At 39.5% G+C, this 20,204-nt stretch overlaps 2 protein-coding genes across 2 annotated transcripts in view; both read left to right on the top strand.

The window, feature by feature from the left end:
* LOC144663691 (uncharacterized) overlaps positions 1-17,008 on the top strand; it is a 52,571-nt gene extending 35,563 nt beyond the window's left edge. The window contains exons 2-6 of the mRNA XM_078524717.1: positions 9,164-9,886; positions 10,870-11,517; positions 12,148-12,336; positions 12,865-12,888; positions 14,238-17,008. Coding sequence (XP_078380843.1) covers positions 9,178-9,886; positions 10,870-11,517; positions 12,148-12,336; positions 12,865-12,888; positions 14,238-16,738 — 4,071 coding nt within the window. The 5' untranslated portion in view covers positions 9,164-9,177 and the 3' untranslated portion in view covers positions 16,739-17,008. The remainder of the gene's footprint in view (positions 1-9,163; positions 9,887-10,869; positions 11,518-12,147; positions 12,337-12,864; positions 12,889-14,237) is intronic.
* The window catches only part of LOC144663703 (elongation factor G, mitochondrial-like), a 114,838-nt gene that overhangs the window by 71,731 nt on the left and 22,903 nt on the right, over positions 1-20,204 (top strand).

Genomic DNA, 20,204 nt, shown 5'->3' on the forward strand with positions numbered 1-20,204 from the left:
CCCCCCCCCCCCCGAGGAGCGTTGCCTTGTCTTTCCTCGGTGAAGTCCTGAAAAGCTTATTCATTCATTTCGGGTTTTTCATACTCGGTTAACGCCATGATATAATCAAAGGATTAATACTACAGGACTGTTATTGGTTCAAATTATCTGTATAGCAAAGACGTTCTCCTATACCCCATTTCAAAATCGAATCACGTTAAAATATTTGACCTTTTTTACGCGTCACGAATAATCAATCAAGGCGATCACTGTTTAGACTGTCACACTCAAAAGGCGTAATACCGTTCTTCCTCTACAGGAGCTAAGTCACAGATGATACATCTTGAAAACTTTAAGTGGCGGCCTCATTTCCAGGGACTATCTCCTAATTTTCCTCTCAATTTTCCCGAATCTTAACCATGCTTCTTCCTTTTATCACTTTTTGACGTTTTTGCACTTTAGTAAACAAATGTTTTTGTGATCTTGATGTTCCCGTCGATTTAAGGAAGCTCATAACGGTTTCCAGCACTTTCCAGCTCTTATACATTGGTGGGTCAGTACTACAAATATTTGACAAATGCTGCAGTAATTCAGTATAATATCAAACAAATGTCCAATCATTGCTGAACAAATTGTGGTCATTTTCATTACGTCACTGGTATAACCATAACAACGGTAGAAAATGATAAAAACACCCTTAATTTTCTTCTTTAAGTGCTTATAACTCAAAAACAAGCTCGGTGACCCCCCATTCTTATGATGGAATAATGATTAGCATTTTAAACATGTTAAAGATACAACTTTTGGCAAAGTTTGTATTGTGGGTTCAGAGCCACCTTAACTTTTCGAATATTGCAGGTGGCTCTGAACAGTCAAAGTTAAGGTGCTAAAAATTGCAGAAAACTGTTTTAAGCCGCCTAAAGGTAATTTTTATCCGCACTAGAATTTATGGAACACGGATCAAATCCGCATGTGAGTATAGAATACGGATCAAAACATCACCAGACGAGATCGTTTATCCAGATTATATGTTGAGTGCTAAAGCCTGCTCTGCAAGATTCAAGTACCTCAGTACAAGATTGATTCATTTTTGAAACAGTTAGAGGAACGATTATCTTGCAGATCTGCGCGAATTTTATAGAGCTAAGTCAGAAGAAAGGCCAGTCAGGAAGTAGAAGATTTCCTTACAACAGGCAAGGAGGAAAGGAAAAAGGGGTATTTTAAGATGGGAGTGGTGGAAATTCTACAGTGCAAATAGTTAGAGGGTCGGTTTTCTTGCAGATTTGTGCGAATTTCATAAGTGTTAGTCAGAATGAAAGGGAAGAAAAAAAGGGAAGAAGTAGAAGATGTAATAGAAACAGACAAAGAGGAAAGAAAATGGGAAGTGAAAAATGGGAGCGGTGGAAAGTCTAGTAACACGGAGAGATGGTGTCGCTAGAGGAGTCATTGTCAGAGTTTTTAATTACTTACAAAGGGAAAAATGGTTCGCCTAACCAGGCTAAATAAAACAAAATAACCGTTAGACATTTTGTAGCGAAAGGAATCAAGAATGCTTGAAAATAGTTGCAGTTGCGAATCCCAGAAGAAATTACCAGGGACGTAAAGCTGGCCTATAGATCCGTAGGCGCAGGTCTGCATACATCCTTGTACATATAGTGTGCTGGACTGCGGATCTAGCCAGTGGCGGATCTAGGGGAGAGACCCGGGGGCCGGTGGCCCCCACCCTATTTCCAGGCCAAACTAAGGCCCAAAGGCCAAAAAAAAATATTTTTGAGAGCTTCCCCCCTCTTTTTCCAGGGTTAAGATGATCAGGCCCCTCACTTACCTGAAGGTCTGGATCCGCCACTGCTAGCGGTCCGGGGTTGGAGAATGCGTTATGTTATTGGCCAAGATATTTAGGAATAATCGAGTGAAAATTGGTACTGAATTCCTTGTTATGAAATATTAAAAATAGAAGCTGTTGAAATACACACAAACTCGTCAAAAGGTGAAGGAGAAAGCCTTTTTAAGAGTCTCAATCTGACAAACTTTCCTGGGTAGGCCCTCCACCCCTTCCCCCGCTAAAAGCCTCGTGTCAGGTCCGCAACTCCTCGTAAACCTGGCTACGCCTGGGAATTGATTGTCTCTTGTCGAAATGCGGCTCTAGATCCCAGGTGGAGGTCACAACTGATGTTTGAATCGTTGACAAGAAAAGGAAGCGAGCGTAGTCGGACTTCCAGTCGATATTCCTTAGATCTTGCCTGTTTTACTGAGTTATGGTGTTGGTTGAGAACCCGTATAAGCAGAGTTTCAGCAAACGGCTTCAAAGATTGTCAAGCAAAACAAGGTTGACAACGTTTGATTTGGTACCTGTCCGATATATCAAATCTGTTTATTGTCATTTACCATTGGTTCGCGAATTGGACCGCGGTCAAACAACAGAAACCTGCAAAAACAAACAAACAAACAAAATAGATATAAAGAAAAAGTTCTTACTTTCACTATTAAAAGTTCGATACTGATATTCTGATGATTTAACAAGTTTTTTGGAGCTTTTAGACGTTTGAAAACAGGGAAAAGCGGACTTTCTCAAAGCAATCTTGTTCTTGACGACTGAGTTGGGAGCAAATATATTCCGTATTGGGAGGAGTCGCAGTAAAAGTTGTTAAAACAGTGCAAATGGCAAGAGAAAAGATTACCGCCGATTTATTGCAGAAAAGTTTTGAATTTTGATTGGAAAGTTGGGTGTAGAAAGTGCCCAACTTCAGAAGTCTGGGTGCCCTGTGTCCGTGGCTTCGGTTTTCGACCAATCAGACGCGAGCTTTAAAAAATTCTTTTCGGCTTTGGGGAGGACTAAGTTCCAGTGTTGACTAAGGATGGGCCGATACAGGTTTTTCAAAACGATACGATATCGATACGATATTTGCCTTTTTTCTCGATATCGATATCGATATCGATATTATGACGTCATTTCCATACTGACGTCATTGGTATGCCACGTGATTTGTCTGACCATACAAAGGACAGTCCTGACAATATAAATATTAGCCAGGAATGTTGATTTCTGGTCTTTTTGTTTCACTGTGGACCAGATCAAGTCATGGCAATAAAAAATCTAAATATTGACAAGAAAATCGATATTTGTTTGCGCAAAAGTGCATTTTTTAAACCTCAGGTGCTGACCAGAAGACCGCAGGCTCAGGTCACGTGTGCAGTATCGAAAACGTATCGAAAGTGCGATATTTTTCGAAAGTATCGATACTTTTCAAAATTGTCAAAATATCGATGTATCGAATATTTGGTATCGAGTATCGGCCCATCCTTAGTGTTGACAAAAATGGCGGCTGCGAAGGTTGGGCGGAAGTAACAAGCGTCTTTTTAAAACTACATTTTGTTCCCAAAGGAAGGCACTTTACTGTAAGGTAATTAGTGTTTTACTTTTGTTAGGCTGTGTTGCAGCGTCAGTAATGATACTAGGGAGTATTTCGGCGATCGGACACTGAACTTTTTGCGTGCGTAGCGTAATGTCGAATTATGTATCAGTCAAATCGAAGGTTCAACATCCCCCCCCGGGCAACCCCCCCTGGCATTTGAATTTTTGGAAAATTTGTGTTCAAATTCCCGCCTCCCTGGGCCAAAAAGCCGTTCAAATGCCCTACTATAAGCCTATTTTTAGTGATCAAATGTCCCCACCCCCGGGGAAAATTAATAACTAAACAGATAACTGTTTTAACTGTGTAGCTTTTTATGCTCGTAAAATTCTGTCTGCATACCGACTTTATAAATAGACCACACAGTTTTTTCCTCTATTGTGTAATAAATACATAGAAGATAACCAATACATAGAATATAATCTATCTCCACCATGATTAAAAACCCACGTGCGTTTACTGGGACACGTATAACCAGAAATCAAGTCTGCGTTCAAATTCCCCACCCTATGTGGTCGAATCAAATTCCCCACCCCCGGGAAGGCTTTGATTATCAAATTCCCCTCCTCCCGGGACAGCAGAGGTGTCAAATGCCCGGGGTATGCCCGGGGGGGGGGATGTTGAACCTTCGATTTGACTGATACATTACAACGATTTCGTCTTTTTATTAGCCTGAATTTTAGACATCTCTCTCTCTCTGGTCGCTTTACTACCGAAAAAAGATCTCGGAAAGATTTCCGCAGAGCACCCTACGTTAATTATGCATACAAATATTCCATATAATCCTTCACACACGAACGGCAGTCATAAACAGAACGAGAGTTACAAAATTATATGCATAATTAATGTAGGGTACTCTGCGGAAATCTTGCCAAGATCTCTTCTCAGGAGTAAAGCGGCCAGTGGAAGTCCTCTGAAATTCAGCAATCAGGCTATCGGTATCTTTCTATAATGTATAAGTCAATACCAAGCGAGATCATGCATTACGGATCGGCGCCCATTGAAACGTGTCGCCCGGGAAAAGTGGGGTACCCATGACGTTTTGCGGGCACGAACGAGACTGCAAAAGCTGCCGACAGTTTCGGTTTCGTTAGATCCTGAAGTGACAAATTCCCAAAAGGGAGTTGAACGAAATGCCCCTGAGTCCTTTAGAAGACAATGCCGATTGTTTGGAAGTGTCGGCAAGCTATTTTTATCGAACAGTTTATGCAAAACCTCGTAAGTAATTTTTCATGACCAAAATTCAAAGCGCCGTACACATCGTGCGAATTTTGGAAATCCAGTCTGTTATCAGCAACTTTCCAAGTCAATCTTGTTGTTTAAAACTCGAATTGCTGTGAAGAAGGCAGTTTTTTATGTCAACAAGAGAAAGCGGTTCTAAACCAAATGAAATTCGCCACGCGATACGCAGGTCAAATTTTAACACGAGTTTTGTATAAAGTTGTTTATATTTTAGCGGCCGATTACGCGTGAATATCGTGAACGCACATTCCAAGTTTTGTTTGAGGTTTGCTCGCCAAAAGCCATGAAAATATCTTTGTCGTAGCGAAAATTTCGACGAGAATTATTGTTAAGTTTAAAGCGAAACACTTTGGAAAGAAGGCAACCGAATATTTCGTGGCTCTCGCCGCTTCGGCACGCATTGTAAACAATTTGCCGCTTTAATTTGCTGCATGTGTTATTTACTTTCATTTTATCGGGAAACCTTATTTAAACCGATTAGAAATCATTTTCACAAGAAAGATAACAACTGTTTAGAGAAAGGGCAATCGACATAGTGAAAATTTCCCCGAGCAGACGTGTAAAAAACAAATTTCTAATCGCTAAATTGTCTAGTAGTGGCGACTGACAATTACGTTTGCCTCCCGGGACTAACCACAAATTACCGTCTATTATTTCCGCCGTCTTAGCAAAAACAATGGTTAAGAAATCGACCTACACAGGGGATTACTTGATTGACAGTGCGTTACGCATGCTCTGTGTTTAAATTTAAGCTTATTTGCATTTTCCCGTCCGACGCTTTTCAATGGGCGCGTTTCCGTAATGTGGCTCCCTTGCAAACACCGGGCATTTGACTTTTTTCAAAATGTCTGATTAAACTCCTTACTGTGTGGGCCAGTTGCAAGGCCAAATGTCGCCGCCGGTCGGAGCTGAATGTCATTGTGAGTTGTGGTTTCTTGTCTCGTTTTCTCGTCATTCAAGGGGAGTGTATAACAAAATGTAGTTGTCTGGGCTAATTTCCACTCACCTTAAAGTTCACTGATAACTCTACTCCCCAGGGGGGGTACTTGCAGTATACATGATGGGGAGGTCCGACGTATTTTTTTGGGTTGAAAATTTACACCCTCTGTATTTTTTTGGGTCGAGAGATCTGTCATGTATTTTTTTAGCTTTTAAAGTCTGTTTGATTGAATAAATCAGTATCAAGGTGCTAGGCCTTGTATTTCTTGGGATAGAAAATTTTGTTGGTCCAGGTATTTTTTTGGGTGTAAAATTTCAGGCTCGTGTATTTTTTTGGGTTCGCAATATGAAGCTCCGTCAGACCCCCCGTCATGTATACTGCAAGTACCCCCCCCCCCCTGGGCTCTACTCCCACCCCTCCTTCCCTAAAAAAGTCTCTCCAACCATTTTTAATACAGTCAACTCCTGCCTTGCGGACACCTCGCTAATTTAGACACTTTGTTATTACGGACAGGAGTTGAAGTTCTAGCAAATAGGAATTACTGAAAATAACTCCAGCCTGTTACTATGGACTTTCACTATTGCAGACACCAATTTGTGGTCCCAAATTAAAGGTATCCGTTATATCTAGTGAGAGTTGACTGTATTTGATAACTAGTGGAATCTGTTTCAACACTGAAAGGCTTTTAGTGCTACATCAGTTATTTTGCAGTTCTTCTAGCACCATTTCCTCTGGTTCTTGTTTTTTTATATACCACTGAATTGCAGGTAGCTTTTGGGGTCTTATCATTCTTTTTATCATCAACAGCTTTAAAAACTGATTCAATTCCAGACAGATATTTCACATTGTGACCAAACCCTCCAAGATAAGACCATTTTAGTTACCATGGCAACTAAAATTGAGACAGAGGATTGAAAGCATCAGCTTAATTTGGTGACTAAAATTTATCACTGGCGACAAAACTTGAGTAGTTGGTGGCCAAATGGCCACTAAGGAAAAAAAAATAAACTTGGAAGGTTGTGACTGCAAACATTTCACATCATAGGTAATTTAAGTTTGCCGAGTGAGCATGCGTTGATCAGCATTCTGTGAGTGAAAACAATGCACAAGCAATGTTGTTAGGCACCTGGCAGATCAATGAAAAATTCTAGCAAAGACCTTAAACCATTAGAAAACGTGATGGAGACTGACTGACTTTAAATTTTAAATAGCCTTTTAATTGATAAATCTTTCTGACATCCCTACAGATTGCAAGCAAACTTCTGAGTGTGTTGTTGAGAGGAGTGGTCCTCGGGCGCCAAGTCTACCTGAACACCAGTGGCTCGATCATGACCGGCAGTGTCACTTTGTACAAGTGAGTGAATTATGTTATTGTCACTAAAAGGAACCATATAATGATATTTATGAGCTACGATGTTGGGTCTGAGCACCAGTTTGTTTGACATCTTGAAATGTACTGTAAAAATATGTAAAACAGAACTAGTAAAAAAAATTTAATGCTTCTAAAGGGTTTATAGCTGGAAAAGGGAACATAAAAAACAGCATTAATTTAAATAATTTCTTGGCGATGAAAATTGCACTCACGAAACAGGTCAAACAGGCAAGTGATGGATGATTTGCACTTACCTGTGGCAAGTTGGTTCTAGTGCTAATTTCCAACCCTGTCAGCATTTGAAATGAAACATATTAAATATTTTAACCGTGATACCTGTCACACACAATCATCATAGCTGATGGGTTCTTGCTATAATACAATTGAATTTAAAACATATATACCGTACATGCTAAAAATAAAAATTTTAAAACTACAGTATATATCACCTTATTATGTGAAATATAAATCTTATCGTAGTTATTCGGTTATAAGGCGCACGGTTTTTTCGAGCAAAATCTGTTTTTCTGTGGGAAGTTCATGCCAAAATTGGGGTGCATCTTATAGCGGAGTATTTTCGCCCAACAGAATCTTGTGACAGCCATTTTACTGGAACTTACAGTTAAAACAAGAGAAATGAAAACACTAAATGTTGGTTATTGACTTTTACAGTATTAAAGATATAAGAAACATTAAGTTTAAGCGCAGAGTTTATTATCGCGTATATAAAACGAGTTTAAGTAACACCTGTATATGCCAGCATTTTGTTGAAATTAGACAAAGAAAATCAAGCATACTCATTTTAAACAAACCTTTCTAAGCGTGGAAAGTGTAAAATGACTTTAGAAGACAAGGAAAACACCAAAAAAGCTTGAGAATCTTTGGAAAACACTCGATAAACAAAGTTTGCTAGCGATGAAGCATGCTGAATAACTTGGTAACCAAGCTACCGAATAACTACGGTACTAGGGGGAACAGGGATGGCGCAGTGGTGAGAGCGCTCGCCTCCCAGCAATGTGGCCCGGGTTCGATTCCGGCCCAGTAATATATGTGCGTTGAGTTTATGGTTGGTTCTCATCCTTGCTCCGAGGGTTTTTCTCCAGGGTCTCCAGTTTTCCTCCCTCCACAAAAACCAACACTTCCAAATTCCAATTCGATCTGGAATCAGTGGGATCAAGAAGAGCCACCTAGTGGAAGATCCCACTGTAAATTCCCATTTATTCATTTATTTATTTTTTATTTAAACTTACTTAAACTTAAAACTTTTAAAACTTGTTTTTAAAAAAGAATTGCTATATTAGAGCACTGAAACTGTTAACAAGTGTCTTTGGCTGCAGATGGCTAGGATAGAAATGGATTAAGGCTTAACTTTTCAAGTTGTTTCTACACATCTTCCAAAAATCACTTTTTATAGCTGAAGTTTGAGTTTTATCCACAAATTAAGGTTACAACTATATTCCTTTAGATGTTCAAAGATAATGTTTTTCATTGGATAAGTTGCCTACCGTCACTAATTTTAGACCAGTTACAATTGTTAAGACCAATAATCTGTGAAATTACTGTGATGTAGCTTCTTTTGCAATTAACTACAGGATATTTTGTCTGTTTACCGTTGAAGAATTTTTCTCTATTTTTTAATTTTGTTAACAGTTACATATAACAAGTTTTAATATGTTTTTTTTTGGTTGGCGTCTGCCAAATAATTTTGGAAATTCCAGACTGAGGAGAGGAGATTTATTTTTATTTACAAAAGTAGAAATTCCAAAGAGATGTTGGGTGAGGGGGGAGGGTGTACTCATCTGGAATCCCCCATAGTAGGAGTTAAGAGATTTTCTGGAACCACACACTGAAAGTGGGCTGGGTATTGCATTGATGGCAGAGCATTTTTCCAACTGGGGGCTGACAAGTGACGTGAAGTGGGGGGGGGGGGCTTAAGAGACTCTTCTCTTATTAATTCTGTGTTTGTGCTTCCGGCTATTTGCATTAGCAATGTTCAAAAGTGAAGCAAGTGCAAATTAATGCAAGCACAAGGGAAGTGCAAGAAAATAGGCAATTCTCCATTCCTTGTGCTTGCATTTGTATTTTGTGTTTCAGTTGGCATTGTGCTTGTTTGCATGTGTTTTTTTTTTGCATTTGTGTATTCATTTGCCTTTGCGTTTGCATCGCGTGTGAAACTAGCCCTTCAAGTTATTAATCTTGCTTCATTTTTTTTCCTTTTAGAGAACATTGTCTTTATGGCCTCTGCAGCACCATTTGTTCCTTCAACCAAAGAAGCCACTAATTATGAACGGCTGTGTCGTCTCCTGGTTGGCATTGGATCACAGGTTCTAAGAGAGACCTTTGACAGGGTACGTCCACCTGGCAGCCTTCACACAGTTTTGTCTGATCATGCAGTTCATGCTAAACTACAATCACTTCGAAAGAAAAGAGTTCTAAGTACCCCACAATGGAGGAGACTATATCCTGTAATCAAATCTTCAGTTTTATCAACGAACTTTGACCCCACCCTTCTGGTTATTCTTCTGAGGAATATTTGCAGCCTGGTTCCTCCTGCCACTGGCTGGGGTAACCTTCCTCTGGTAACAGACACAACTCTTCAGGCTGACATTGCCCGCATCAAGTTCTACCGAGACACAATTTACTACAGTCATGGCAGCGATGCTTCAGTTGATGATGCAACATTTAGTGTCTACTGGAAGAAAATCAAAGACACTTTGGTGCGACTGGGAGGAGCATGCTACCATGATGCTATTGATGTTTTTGAAAGTGAAAACATGGACCCTGATTTTGAGGAACACTACCAGGAACTGCTTAAACAGTGGGTGGAGGGTGAGGACAGGATTAAGGACAAATTAGATGAAGATGAGAGAAGAAACAAGCTCAGCAAGTTGGATGACTTGGAGGAATTGAATGTCAATTCTGAAAGGAAAACAGGGACAAAAGGTTGGTGCATTTTTTAAAGAAGGATTTGTATGTAAAAGATAAAAGTGCTTCTGTAAAAAGAATTGTTTGTGTCACAGGGGACCCAAATGCTGTATTAGTAATACATAATCTTAAAAAAAATGTTCTTATTTACCTGCATTTCCGGTGTCTTTTTTCGCCGTTTTGGGGGCGATTTGGATCAGAGCGAAGGCGGTGTATGTTGCAAGTCTTAAATGGTAATCGGTCTGTCACAATGTCAATACGACGCACGTCAAGTTTCAGTTATTATTAACTCAAGTTACTAACACCATTAACTATTTACTCTCCTTGTGGGGAGTTTCGTGTTTCAATTTAATGGTCACGAGAAGAGAAGAGAGACCTTGTCTTCTTCTCTCTTCTCTGCTACGAGGGGAGTTTATAGTTAATAATAATGAGAAATAATTGATGCGCGTCGTATTGACATTGCGACAGACCGATTACCGTTTAAGACTCGCAACGTAAACCGCCTTCGCTCTGATTCAAATCGCCCCCAAAATGGCCAAAAAAGGCACCGGAAACGCAGGTAAATAAGAACATTTTTATTTTAAGACTACGTATGTATTTAATACTAATACAGCGTTTGAGTCCCCTGTGTTTGTGTCATATTTATTAGCCCAATTATCATGGGCTGTATCTCTTGTCCACAGTACCTGCTGAAGCTCTCCCTCCCCCACCCCCACAACTCTAAAACACACATGAGCAGTTTGAGGGTGTCTGGCATCAAGTAAGGCCATTTTTTCCTGCAGAGTTAACATGCTCCCTGCCCTCCCTTTTGGTTAGTATCGAGTTTGGTCAGTATTCAACTAACTAATTCAGTGTGAGAGTGCTTCTGGTGGCCAGTGGCTGCTCAGGCAAAAATGGTCTCCATTAAGGAAAACTGTATGTTAATATTTTTCAAATTTATCACACTTAATCTAAGTAGATGTACTAAGTCTTTTATTTCCTTATATTTATTCCTCTTCCAGACACAGAAACTAAAAGTTTGGAATGTCCACCTAGAATCAGTATCAAGATTCCAAAGATGAGCGATCTTCCTAACACCAGTTGCTCTTGGAACGTTGTTGACCTCCCGATTGACATTCTGATTATGACGGTGGAAGATTGTGAGTTCTTAAGCTGTTTTTTCTATTTGGATAAACCCTTCAAGAGTTACCACAAAGGCATTGGCTATGTATACTTTGGGTCCATGGGTAGTGATCATGGGAAGAAAAGAAAAATTGCATTAATGAAGTGCTCTAAAGGTTCTGCTGATCCAGGAAGTTCTTTATCTGTTGTGAAAGATGCGGTCAGGGTTCTGAGACCCAGGGCTGTATTTTCCGTTGGCGCTTGCAGTAGTTTGAATCCTGGAAAAACCAAACTAGGAGATGTGGTTGTGTCTTCAAAGCTAATAACACCTTCATACAAAACACCCCCGAGCAGAGATATTGGCAACCTCATCAAGCATATAGCTGATGGATGGACAGCACCTTTGGAAAATCCAGATGAACAGGAAGTGAGAGTACACTGTGATGGGGTGGTTCTGAGTATCCAGAAGGATGACAGTGGTGGATGGCAGTATGAAGAAATTATTCAACGATATCCTGAAGCAACAGCAGTCAAGATGGAAGGCAGGGGTAAGAAATTTTGGATCAATGTAGGTTTCTGGGAAACTGCCCACCTACCCCCCTCCCCCAACCTAATATTAACCCTTACTTATCGCTTTGGGCAAAATGTTAGGTTTGGGGAGGGGTAGGTATGCAGTTTCCCAGAAACCTACATTGATCCGAAATTTTAATTATTTGTCTGCAAGCAGTTTTCTTATGTTTTGTGTGGTGTGGCAAGGTAGAACTTACCCATCGGGTACGTTATTCCATAAAATAAGGAATTTTATTTAAAAATGTGTCCTTTTATTAAAAAGCACAGTTCAAGATTACTGAATTTAATGTCAGTTTATCTCTTGAATAGCACTTGATATTATATGTTTGTTCACAGCTTTTGCGTTCCTATTGCAATCAGGCCGAGGGAATGGCTGTAAAATTTCAAAAACATTTTTTTTACTCATGCTAAATTACCGTACTCAGTACATGTAATTCGATGCACTGTATATATTAGGAAAACGTGGATCCTGATTTATTTGGTAGAGATAAGGATTAGAAGAGTTTGCTGTAAATTATGTTGGTTTTCTTGTAAACAATATTATTAATATGACTCCATGATCCAGGATGATACATGTACAAACATTATTAAATGTTCTCATTTTCCAGGTGTTTTTGCAGCAGCTCATGATCTCAAGACAGAATGGGTTGTGGTGAAAGGCATCAAAGACTTTGAAGATGGCAGTCAACCTTCAAATGATCAGACAGGAACATTTGCATGTGTCATGGCAGCATCTGTTGTGGCCAACATTTTGAGTGATCCTGTCATATTCGAAGAATGGCCCCATTACAGTCCAGGTAATGCCTTTCGTCCTATTCATATCCTTCCCCATTTTTTTTTTCTTTGCAAGGCAAAAAATATTTGGATTGTTGTTTGCAAATGCTTGCTGTTTGCTGTTTGGTATCAAACCACTCAGTAAAGTATAACTAAGTATGAACTCTGGGATCTCACCAACATGGTCAAAAATACATGTACATGTAGTTATGGAAACCGATTCCAACTCTTCAGTTGTACTTTGCCTGTAAAATGTTCAAAGAGGTTCAAAGAGGTACTTTACCTTTGCAAGCTTGAAGTTTCGAAACACTCAAAACTATCTGCATGGCCACTGTTATAAATATTAAAAGGAGGACAGTTCATTCAGGCCCAAAGAAACAAGAATTAATATCATCTCTACCTCTACAATAGACACCTCTTTGCCATCGTTGAAGCCCATCATATTTCACTAGTCTAAGCGTTTAGTAATGTACAGTAGATCTTGGTCACTGATTAGTGAAACAGGATATTATTTGGTTGTAATTATCATTTGTTTGGATTATTTGTTGCAGATTCAAATGGATCACTCATGCCAGGTAAGAATAAAATAAAGTGGAAAAATCAGTAGCAGAATTGGGACATGCTGTGATATGAAAGGCTAAATCTATTTTGATGTGGCCAGTTATCAGTTATTGTAAGCAGAATTAATTAAAAATTGGTTCATGCTTAGGGTGTGCATATTGAGATATGGATGCACGAGGGAAGTTTGGAGAGCACAAAAGATGCGAGAGAGTTGGGCAAGGTAACTCTAGCTTCTTGAGTGCTGTGCAAACTTTCCAAGTGCATCCATAACTTGATATACACACAGCTAGAAGTATGGATTTATTCTTTTATAGCAGTTCAAATTTGTGCGTGAAATAGGTTTTCCCATCTCAGATGCGAACGTCTATATACCGGTAGTTAACTTGTTTTTGCAAGGTTAAACAAAATTAATGTAGAAAGAAAAATACAGAGAAATTGTTACTATTTAATGTTGCTACAGAATAAAAGGTGACCTTTTTGTTTGTAATTGAATGCCATTTTACTAGAATTTGCTGCAGATCACGCCTGCTCTGTTTAGTTTTCCTGGGTGCGCTGGCACCATACTCGTTTATGAGAAGTTGATGACTTACTTCTCCGGTGACTCAAGAAAAAAGCTGCTGCCATTTTTTAATCGGCACACAAATCACTCGTGAAATTATGTGCAGAAAGGATGTGTAAAGGTTCATTACTGCCGACGGATTTCTTTTTAAAGGGACAGTGTCACTGTTAGTACATGTGTGAAATTACGTTTCACAACGGCTTGAAAGTTTTTTGGTCTTTTCCTTTGCTCGAATAAGGGCGCTTATTAAATTTTGCGCTCCTCAAATGCGGAGTTTATTCCAGGGCGGCGCTTATTTTACAATTAGACACGTCAAAGAAATATTTTCTTTTAATTTAACTAGCAGAAGCGTCTTGTGATTGTCACCATTCGTCTCTTCCGGCACTTTAACAAAAGACACTGAAATTAGTTGTATGCAAGGCCTTCACAACAGAACTGCGTATTGCAAGAATCTGCGAGTGGTAAAATATAATCGCTTTGAACTGAAGAACATCGCTTTTGATGAAAAAATTTGCAGTGATGTTTTAGAGTTGCTTTGTAGTGTTTTTTGTTCATTTATTTATTCATTTATACGCATTCCTCATATAAGCGTCGCATCTGAACCGCGGCGTTTACTCGGGGTGCAAAGCTTGACCTTTTTTCCGAAATGCGGCGCTTATTCGAATAAATACGGCACAGTTTACCATGCTTTCAATTCTGTGTTATGATTTCAATACCAGTGACAACCACTCACCTTAAAAAGTTGACAAAAAAGAAGCTTTTAATGGTTAATATTGTTAACTCTTTTTTTCTTTCATTTTTAAGCTGTGAGTGCCTACACAAGTGCTTTGAAAGCGTCTATTGGAAACCAAACAGAGTTCCAGCCCAAACTGATGGCCTCCTCAACGATTTCTCACCCGAGAACAGATGATATATTCACTGATCTTCTGATACAGCATGGTAGGAAGGCTCTCAATAAGAAGGGCATGAGATCAACAAGACAAGAATTGTTGCATCATTATGGGCAAGTCAGTGGAACCCGGGTCGAAAGTTGTGCAGAAATATTCCTTTGCAGTACTGAGGGTGAGCCTAATCCCAAATCTATTCTTCTCACTGGGAAAGCAGGGATTGGAAAGACTCTGTTTAGTCAAAAGCTTGTTCGGGATTGGGCTGATGATAAACTTTTTCAATCACAAGCAAATTTGAAGACTCCAGATATCAAGTTTGCGTATTTGTTGACATTTCGTCAACTGAATTTGCTTGGAAATGACAGGTTATCTTTGCTGGAACTTTTAAACTGTTCTTCAGTTCTGGACGAAATGTCGAACATTGATAACTCATTGTTTAAATACCTTGTTAATCACCCTGAGGAGGTTTTGATTATCTTGGACGGGTATGACGAGTATTCACAACAAGATTACATCGCTGGTAACTCAGAAGAACAGTATCCAAACAATGCTAGTGAGGAAATGCCAGTAGCCGCACTGTGTGCCAAACTTATCAAAGGCAAGATGTTGAGAGAATCTGTTGTTATGATCACATCAAGACCGGACGAATCCGATAAAATGGGAGGAATTCACTTTGACCAATACGTGGAAATTACGGGGTTTTCTCCGGAGCAGGTGAAAGAGTACATTGAGAAGTATTTCAAAGAAAACGAAACCATGAAGAACACTGTACTTGAACATGTCATGAACAATGAGAATCTTGTAAGCTTCGCTCATATTCCAGTCCTTTGTTTTCTGATGTGTTTCTATTTGGAATATACTCTTCGCGAATCCAAGAGCACTGATCTTCCTGTGTCAGCAACTGACATTTATTCTGACCTTGTCAACATTTTTGAACTAAAACATAATGCCGAGTCAGAATATAAGACGAAAGAAATTCCTGAGAAACACAAGGCCTCAGACGTCATTGAAAGCACATTGGATAAATTATCAGAGTTAGCAGCTCAACTGCTTTTGCAGCAAAGGCCAATTTTTGACGAAAGGGACATGAAAGAAAAGTTTAAATTGGAAGAAATCGAAAAACTGAAAAGAAGCGGTCTCCTTCATTGTGGTCCTCCTTTCAGGAAATCTGCATTTGAAACCACGAAACAGTTAAGTTTTACTCACCTGACCATTCAAGAGTTCTTGGCTGCTCGTTGGTTTGTAATGAGAAATGAAATACCGAAAGAAACTGTATCTGAAATGGTTATGCTGTTTTTTGCTGGTATTCTATCAAAGAAAAGAGATGAGAAACTAATGGAAAGATTACTGGAAAGTATCCCTTTTTCAATCACAAGGCCACCCCATCTCCTGAAAGCAAAGTGTCTTAGCGAATATCAAGACAGGGAATTTGCTAAAAATGTCATTAAGAATCATCCCGATCACTACTCTGATATGGATGGCTGGATAAGTTTTCATTATTTAAATGATGTGGACTGTATTGCAGTTTCATTTTTGTTAGATGTAATTAGTGAACTGAATGAAGAGGAAGCTGCTACAGTACAACATGAACGGTCTGAACAGTCCTTTAATGTAAATAGTTTGGCAATCATTGAGTCAGCTCTAACACTGTCTGGAATAAAACGTATTTGTGAATCACTGGAGAAAAAACACTGTCACATTACCAAACTGTTACTACGGATGCCTTTTAATCATTCCAGTGATACCGTTATTATCAGACTGTGTGAAGCTTTACAGCATCCAAGCTGTAAAGTTACCACACTAGATCTGAGTGGTAATCAGATCACTGATACCGGTGTTCCCAGGTTGTGTGAAGCATTACAGCATTCAAGCTGTAAAGTAACCACACTAAATCTGATTGGTAATCAGATCACTGATACCGGTGTTGCCAGGTTGTGTGAAGCATTACAGCATTCAAGCTGTAAAGTAACCACACTACATCTGAATAGTAATCAGATCACCGATATTGGTGTTGCCAGGTTGTGTGAAGCATTTCAGCATCCAAGCTGTAAAGTAACGACACTTAATCTGGGTGGTAATCAAATCACTGATACCGGTGTTGGCAGGTTGTGTAAAGCATTACAGCATTCAAGCTGTAAGGTAACCACACTTAATCTGATTTATAATGAGATCACTGATACCGATGTTGCCAGGTTGTGTGAAGCATTACAGCATCCAAGCTGTAAAGTGACCACACTACATCTGAGTTATAATCAGATCACTGATACCGGTGTTACCAGTCTATGCAAAGCACTCAAACATTCAAATTGTAAACTGACCTCACTAGATCTGTGCAACAATCGTATCAGTGAGGAAAGTAAGGAATCTCTAAGAACTCTAGTTCAACAGCACAGACCAGGTTTAGAACTCAAAATCTAATAGTTATAAGAAAGCGTAAGAAATATCAATAGAATTCACATGTACGTAATAAACATTATATAAGTTATAAAAGAAAACGTTTTCTATTCAATGTTAAAATTTGTGTAAATAAGTATAAGGTTGATAAAGAATTGTAAATAGATTAGCGTTAGATAATGAAGTTTGTTTGTATGAAAGTTAAATGCACCGCTCGTTGTAATTTAACAATGAAGAAAAGGGCAACACTGATTTTTGTTACGTTTCGTAAATAAAGGTTTTGGAATGGATGAAGACTGGTCTTGTTTGCTTTGCCATTTTTAGGGGAAGGGGGTGGGAGACGGTGGTCGGTGGAGAGAGCGTGGAAAGAGGCTTAAATAAGACAAAGTTGTCTGTTCATTGGGTGATTCCGATATCAATTTTTCAGCGCTCGGCTCAGTGCTCTCAGTTTTTCAAGAGGATGAGGTTTTCCCAGGGGTTTCGGGGAACAAGAAAATATAGCCATTAACCTTTTGGGAATATGGGGAAAAAAGGAAATAAAACTGAGAACACGGGAACAAGGGCATATCTTAGGGAACAGGGAACGCCAAAATCATAAACACACTTTAAGGGAACACAGAAACACAAGAAAAATTTTTATTTTATTTTTTGTTGGAAACAAGGGAAGATAGACCCCTCCCTTGGAGTCCCTCGAGGATGTGTAATAGACCTTATTACGGTTTTCGACGACATCTTGACGAGTAGACAAAGCGGGTAGAAATTACAGTGTTTGTGTGTCGGTTCGCGGGAAGAATTATCATTATAGACAAATGTATGGGGAATTTAAAACGTAACTGAACGCTTTTTAGCCCAGCTACATCCTTCAAACTCGGCGAATAAAGACTTTTGCCTAGTATCTTAACTTTACAATTCACAAGTTGTCCAGAATTCAATTTTTCTAAAAAATATTTGCCGTCAGATTCCCATACAAACACTGTAATTTATACACGCTTTGCCTACTCGTCAAGATGGCGTCAAAAACTGTGATAAGGCCTATTGAATTTCAGCTTGAAATATCATTTGTCTTACAAAGAGAAGTCTGCTGAGGAAATAACGCCTGGCCAATCCAAACTAATATCAGACTGCAAATCCCACCGCGCAAGTTTGATAAAGTTCTTTCAAGCCTATGATGAGCAGGCTCCCAAAAGGGAGGGCGGTAAAAAATCCGCGAACAGAGCTAGTGTGGCTCGTAGAATTGACTGGTGCATAAAAGGAACTATAGTGTACTGAAATAGACACAGGTTAGCTCAATGTAACTACAAGGAGCCTGCAAACGGAAACTCTGGTGACTGAACTAAAGAGGTTTTGGCCAATTTAGAAGCTGAAGAAAACAGTAAGCAGAGGAAGGGCGCAGATAGTTGCAGTTCCAAACATGTGAGAATTTTTATTGTTTGATTTTTAATAAGGTATTTATTTCTTGTGTTTTAATTTCGTGCAAAGTAATTTTCGCGCGTATTAGATTTCGCGATTATTTTGAACTCTTCAAAGGCGCGAAAATTAGTAAGAACAAGCTTGCGTGGTCTTGCGTAGCTGGTGGTTTTGTTGTGGGTAAAGGCGCGCGACAAGCGCGCGCAAGCGAAACCGCCATTACCTGGAACTTGTAACTTCTATACTGTGTCTGTGAAACGGCTTTTTTACAAAAAAGAGTTATTTTTAGATACAAGTGCATAGGGTGAAGAAAACAATTAACCAGTATAATATGGTATAAAATGCCCTCGGACCCCCTAGATGCCTTGTGATCATAGCATCGCTCTTGGTGGGCTCTCTCAAGCCGCCACTTTTCCAATTGCTCCAACCCACCCCCAGCACGTATTGACCAGTCCCTAAAGGACCAAGACAATGAATAACAATATTTGGGGGAACTATTTAAACTATTTAGCAAATGACCAAAAGAGCAACAATTGTATATTCTACGAGCGCGCGTTGAATATGAGATGGAAGATTGCCAACGAGGCGCGTTGCCCCGAGTTTGCTATAACGATCTCATATCCAACAAGCGCGAGTGGAATTATTGTTTTATTAAAAACGCCCAAAGAATTGCAATATTGAAGCTCTTCGGCTGTTTTCGTTGACGCGTATTGGCTACCATATTTGTGGTCAATGGTATATGAGCTCATATACCTTTACTATAACCTGAAAAGCTAAGTAACGTCACACTGCACGCAACTACAGTCAACTCTCTCTTAACGGACACCTCTATAAGACGGACACCTCCATAAGACGGACACCTGGTTATGGTCCCTGTCGTTTTTCAGTCATTTTACTGTAAGAAAACTCTCTGTAAGAAGGACACCTCTCTAAGACGGACAACGGACACTTTGAAACCGCCAACGGACAGGCACTAAAAATAATTTTTTTGTGAATAATACGTCGAAACTAGTTATCGACATATAGCATAGCAGGTCAGCGCCTTTAGAATACCAAATTTACCAAAAACAATCCGCTAAAACGCATTACTTCTCTGCTTAAACTTGTAGATTTAGTTTTCTACTTACAGTATCACCGTTTGTTATTAACAAACAAGTCGAATCTCTGATATTATTTTTGTTCCACTTTATAGGTTTTGCTAACGTAAGCGACTAAAACAGACGTGTATTCGTTGTGCATAGCCGTTTAGCTTTATCGTCTCAACATTTCTGGTGTCACGTTACCTCGACTCTCTATAAGGCGGACACCTCTATAAGACGGACAGTTGGGGCCGGTCCCGACGGTGTCCGTCTTAGAGAGAGTTGACTGTATCAGAATCACAGCTACTTGTGTCTCCTCTTCCAATGTGCATAGAATGTCAAATAAAAGAAACTTTGTAGTATTCATTTGGAACCGACTAAACTCTAAAGACGAACATCGGAATCACGTGTCACCCACCCCACTGTATCACGTGTCAGACTTGGCATTGGATCACGTTTCGCACGTGCAGTTTCCACTAGATCACGTGTCATATGCACGTCAGGCCATTTCCGAGGTACTCTTTCACTTCCTAGTGAAAACGGAACCTGATTAACAACATGTCATGCGTTCATTTTCTTGCAATGCAAACTTTATGAAAGCCGAGTGGTGCACAAAACTAGATAAAAGGCGCCTCTGAAATGGCTTAGTGAATAGACCATATTCGAATTCCCGGTATTGGACTGGAACTAGTTTGCAATGGAGGTTTATTGCGGGGGGATATCATTAAAAGAACTTCATGTCATTTGCATTTGAAAAGATTACCGGCATTTGCCTTCATTGCAAGCTAGTTCCAGTCCAATACCGAGAATACAAATATGGTCTATTGCTTGACATTCCCATGTACAAAATTACGTGTCATTAGCGCCAAAGCCCGTGCTGAAAGGAAAAGACAGAACCGAGTAAATTTCTACTCCCGAAGCTCAGAAAGCGAAGAGAAATGCAAATTTATAATTACAAACATTGTCATTTGCAACAGCGGGTATCTCATGCCTTAAAATGCGTT

The sequence above is a fragment of the Oculina patagonica genome, chromosome 8 (genome assembly GCF_052425735.1).
Source record: "Oculina patagonica isolate OP01 chromosome 8, crgOcupat, whole genome shotgun sequence".
NCBI lineage: Eukaryota > Metazoa > Cnidaria > Anthozoa > Scleractinia > Oculinidae > Oculina > Oculina patagonica.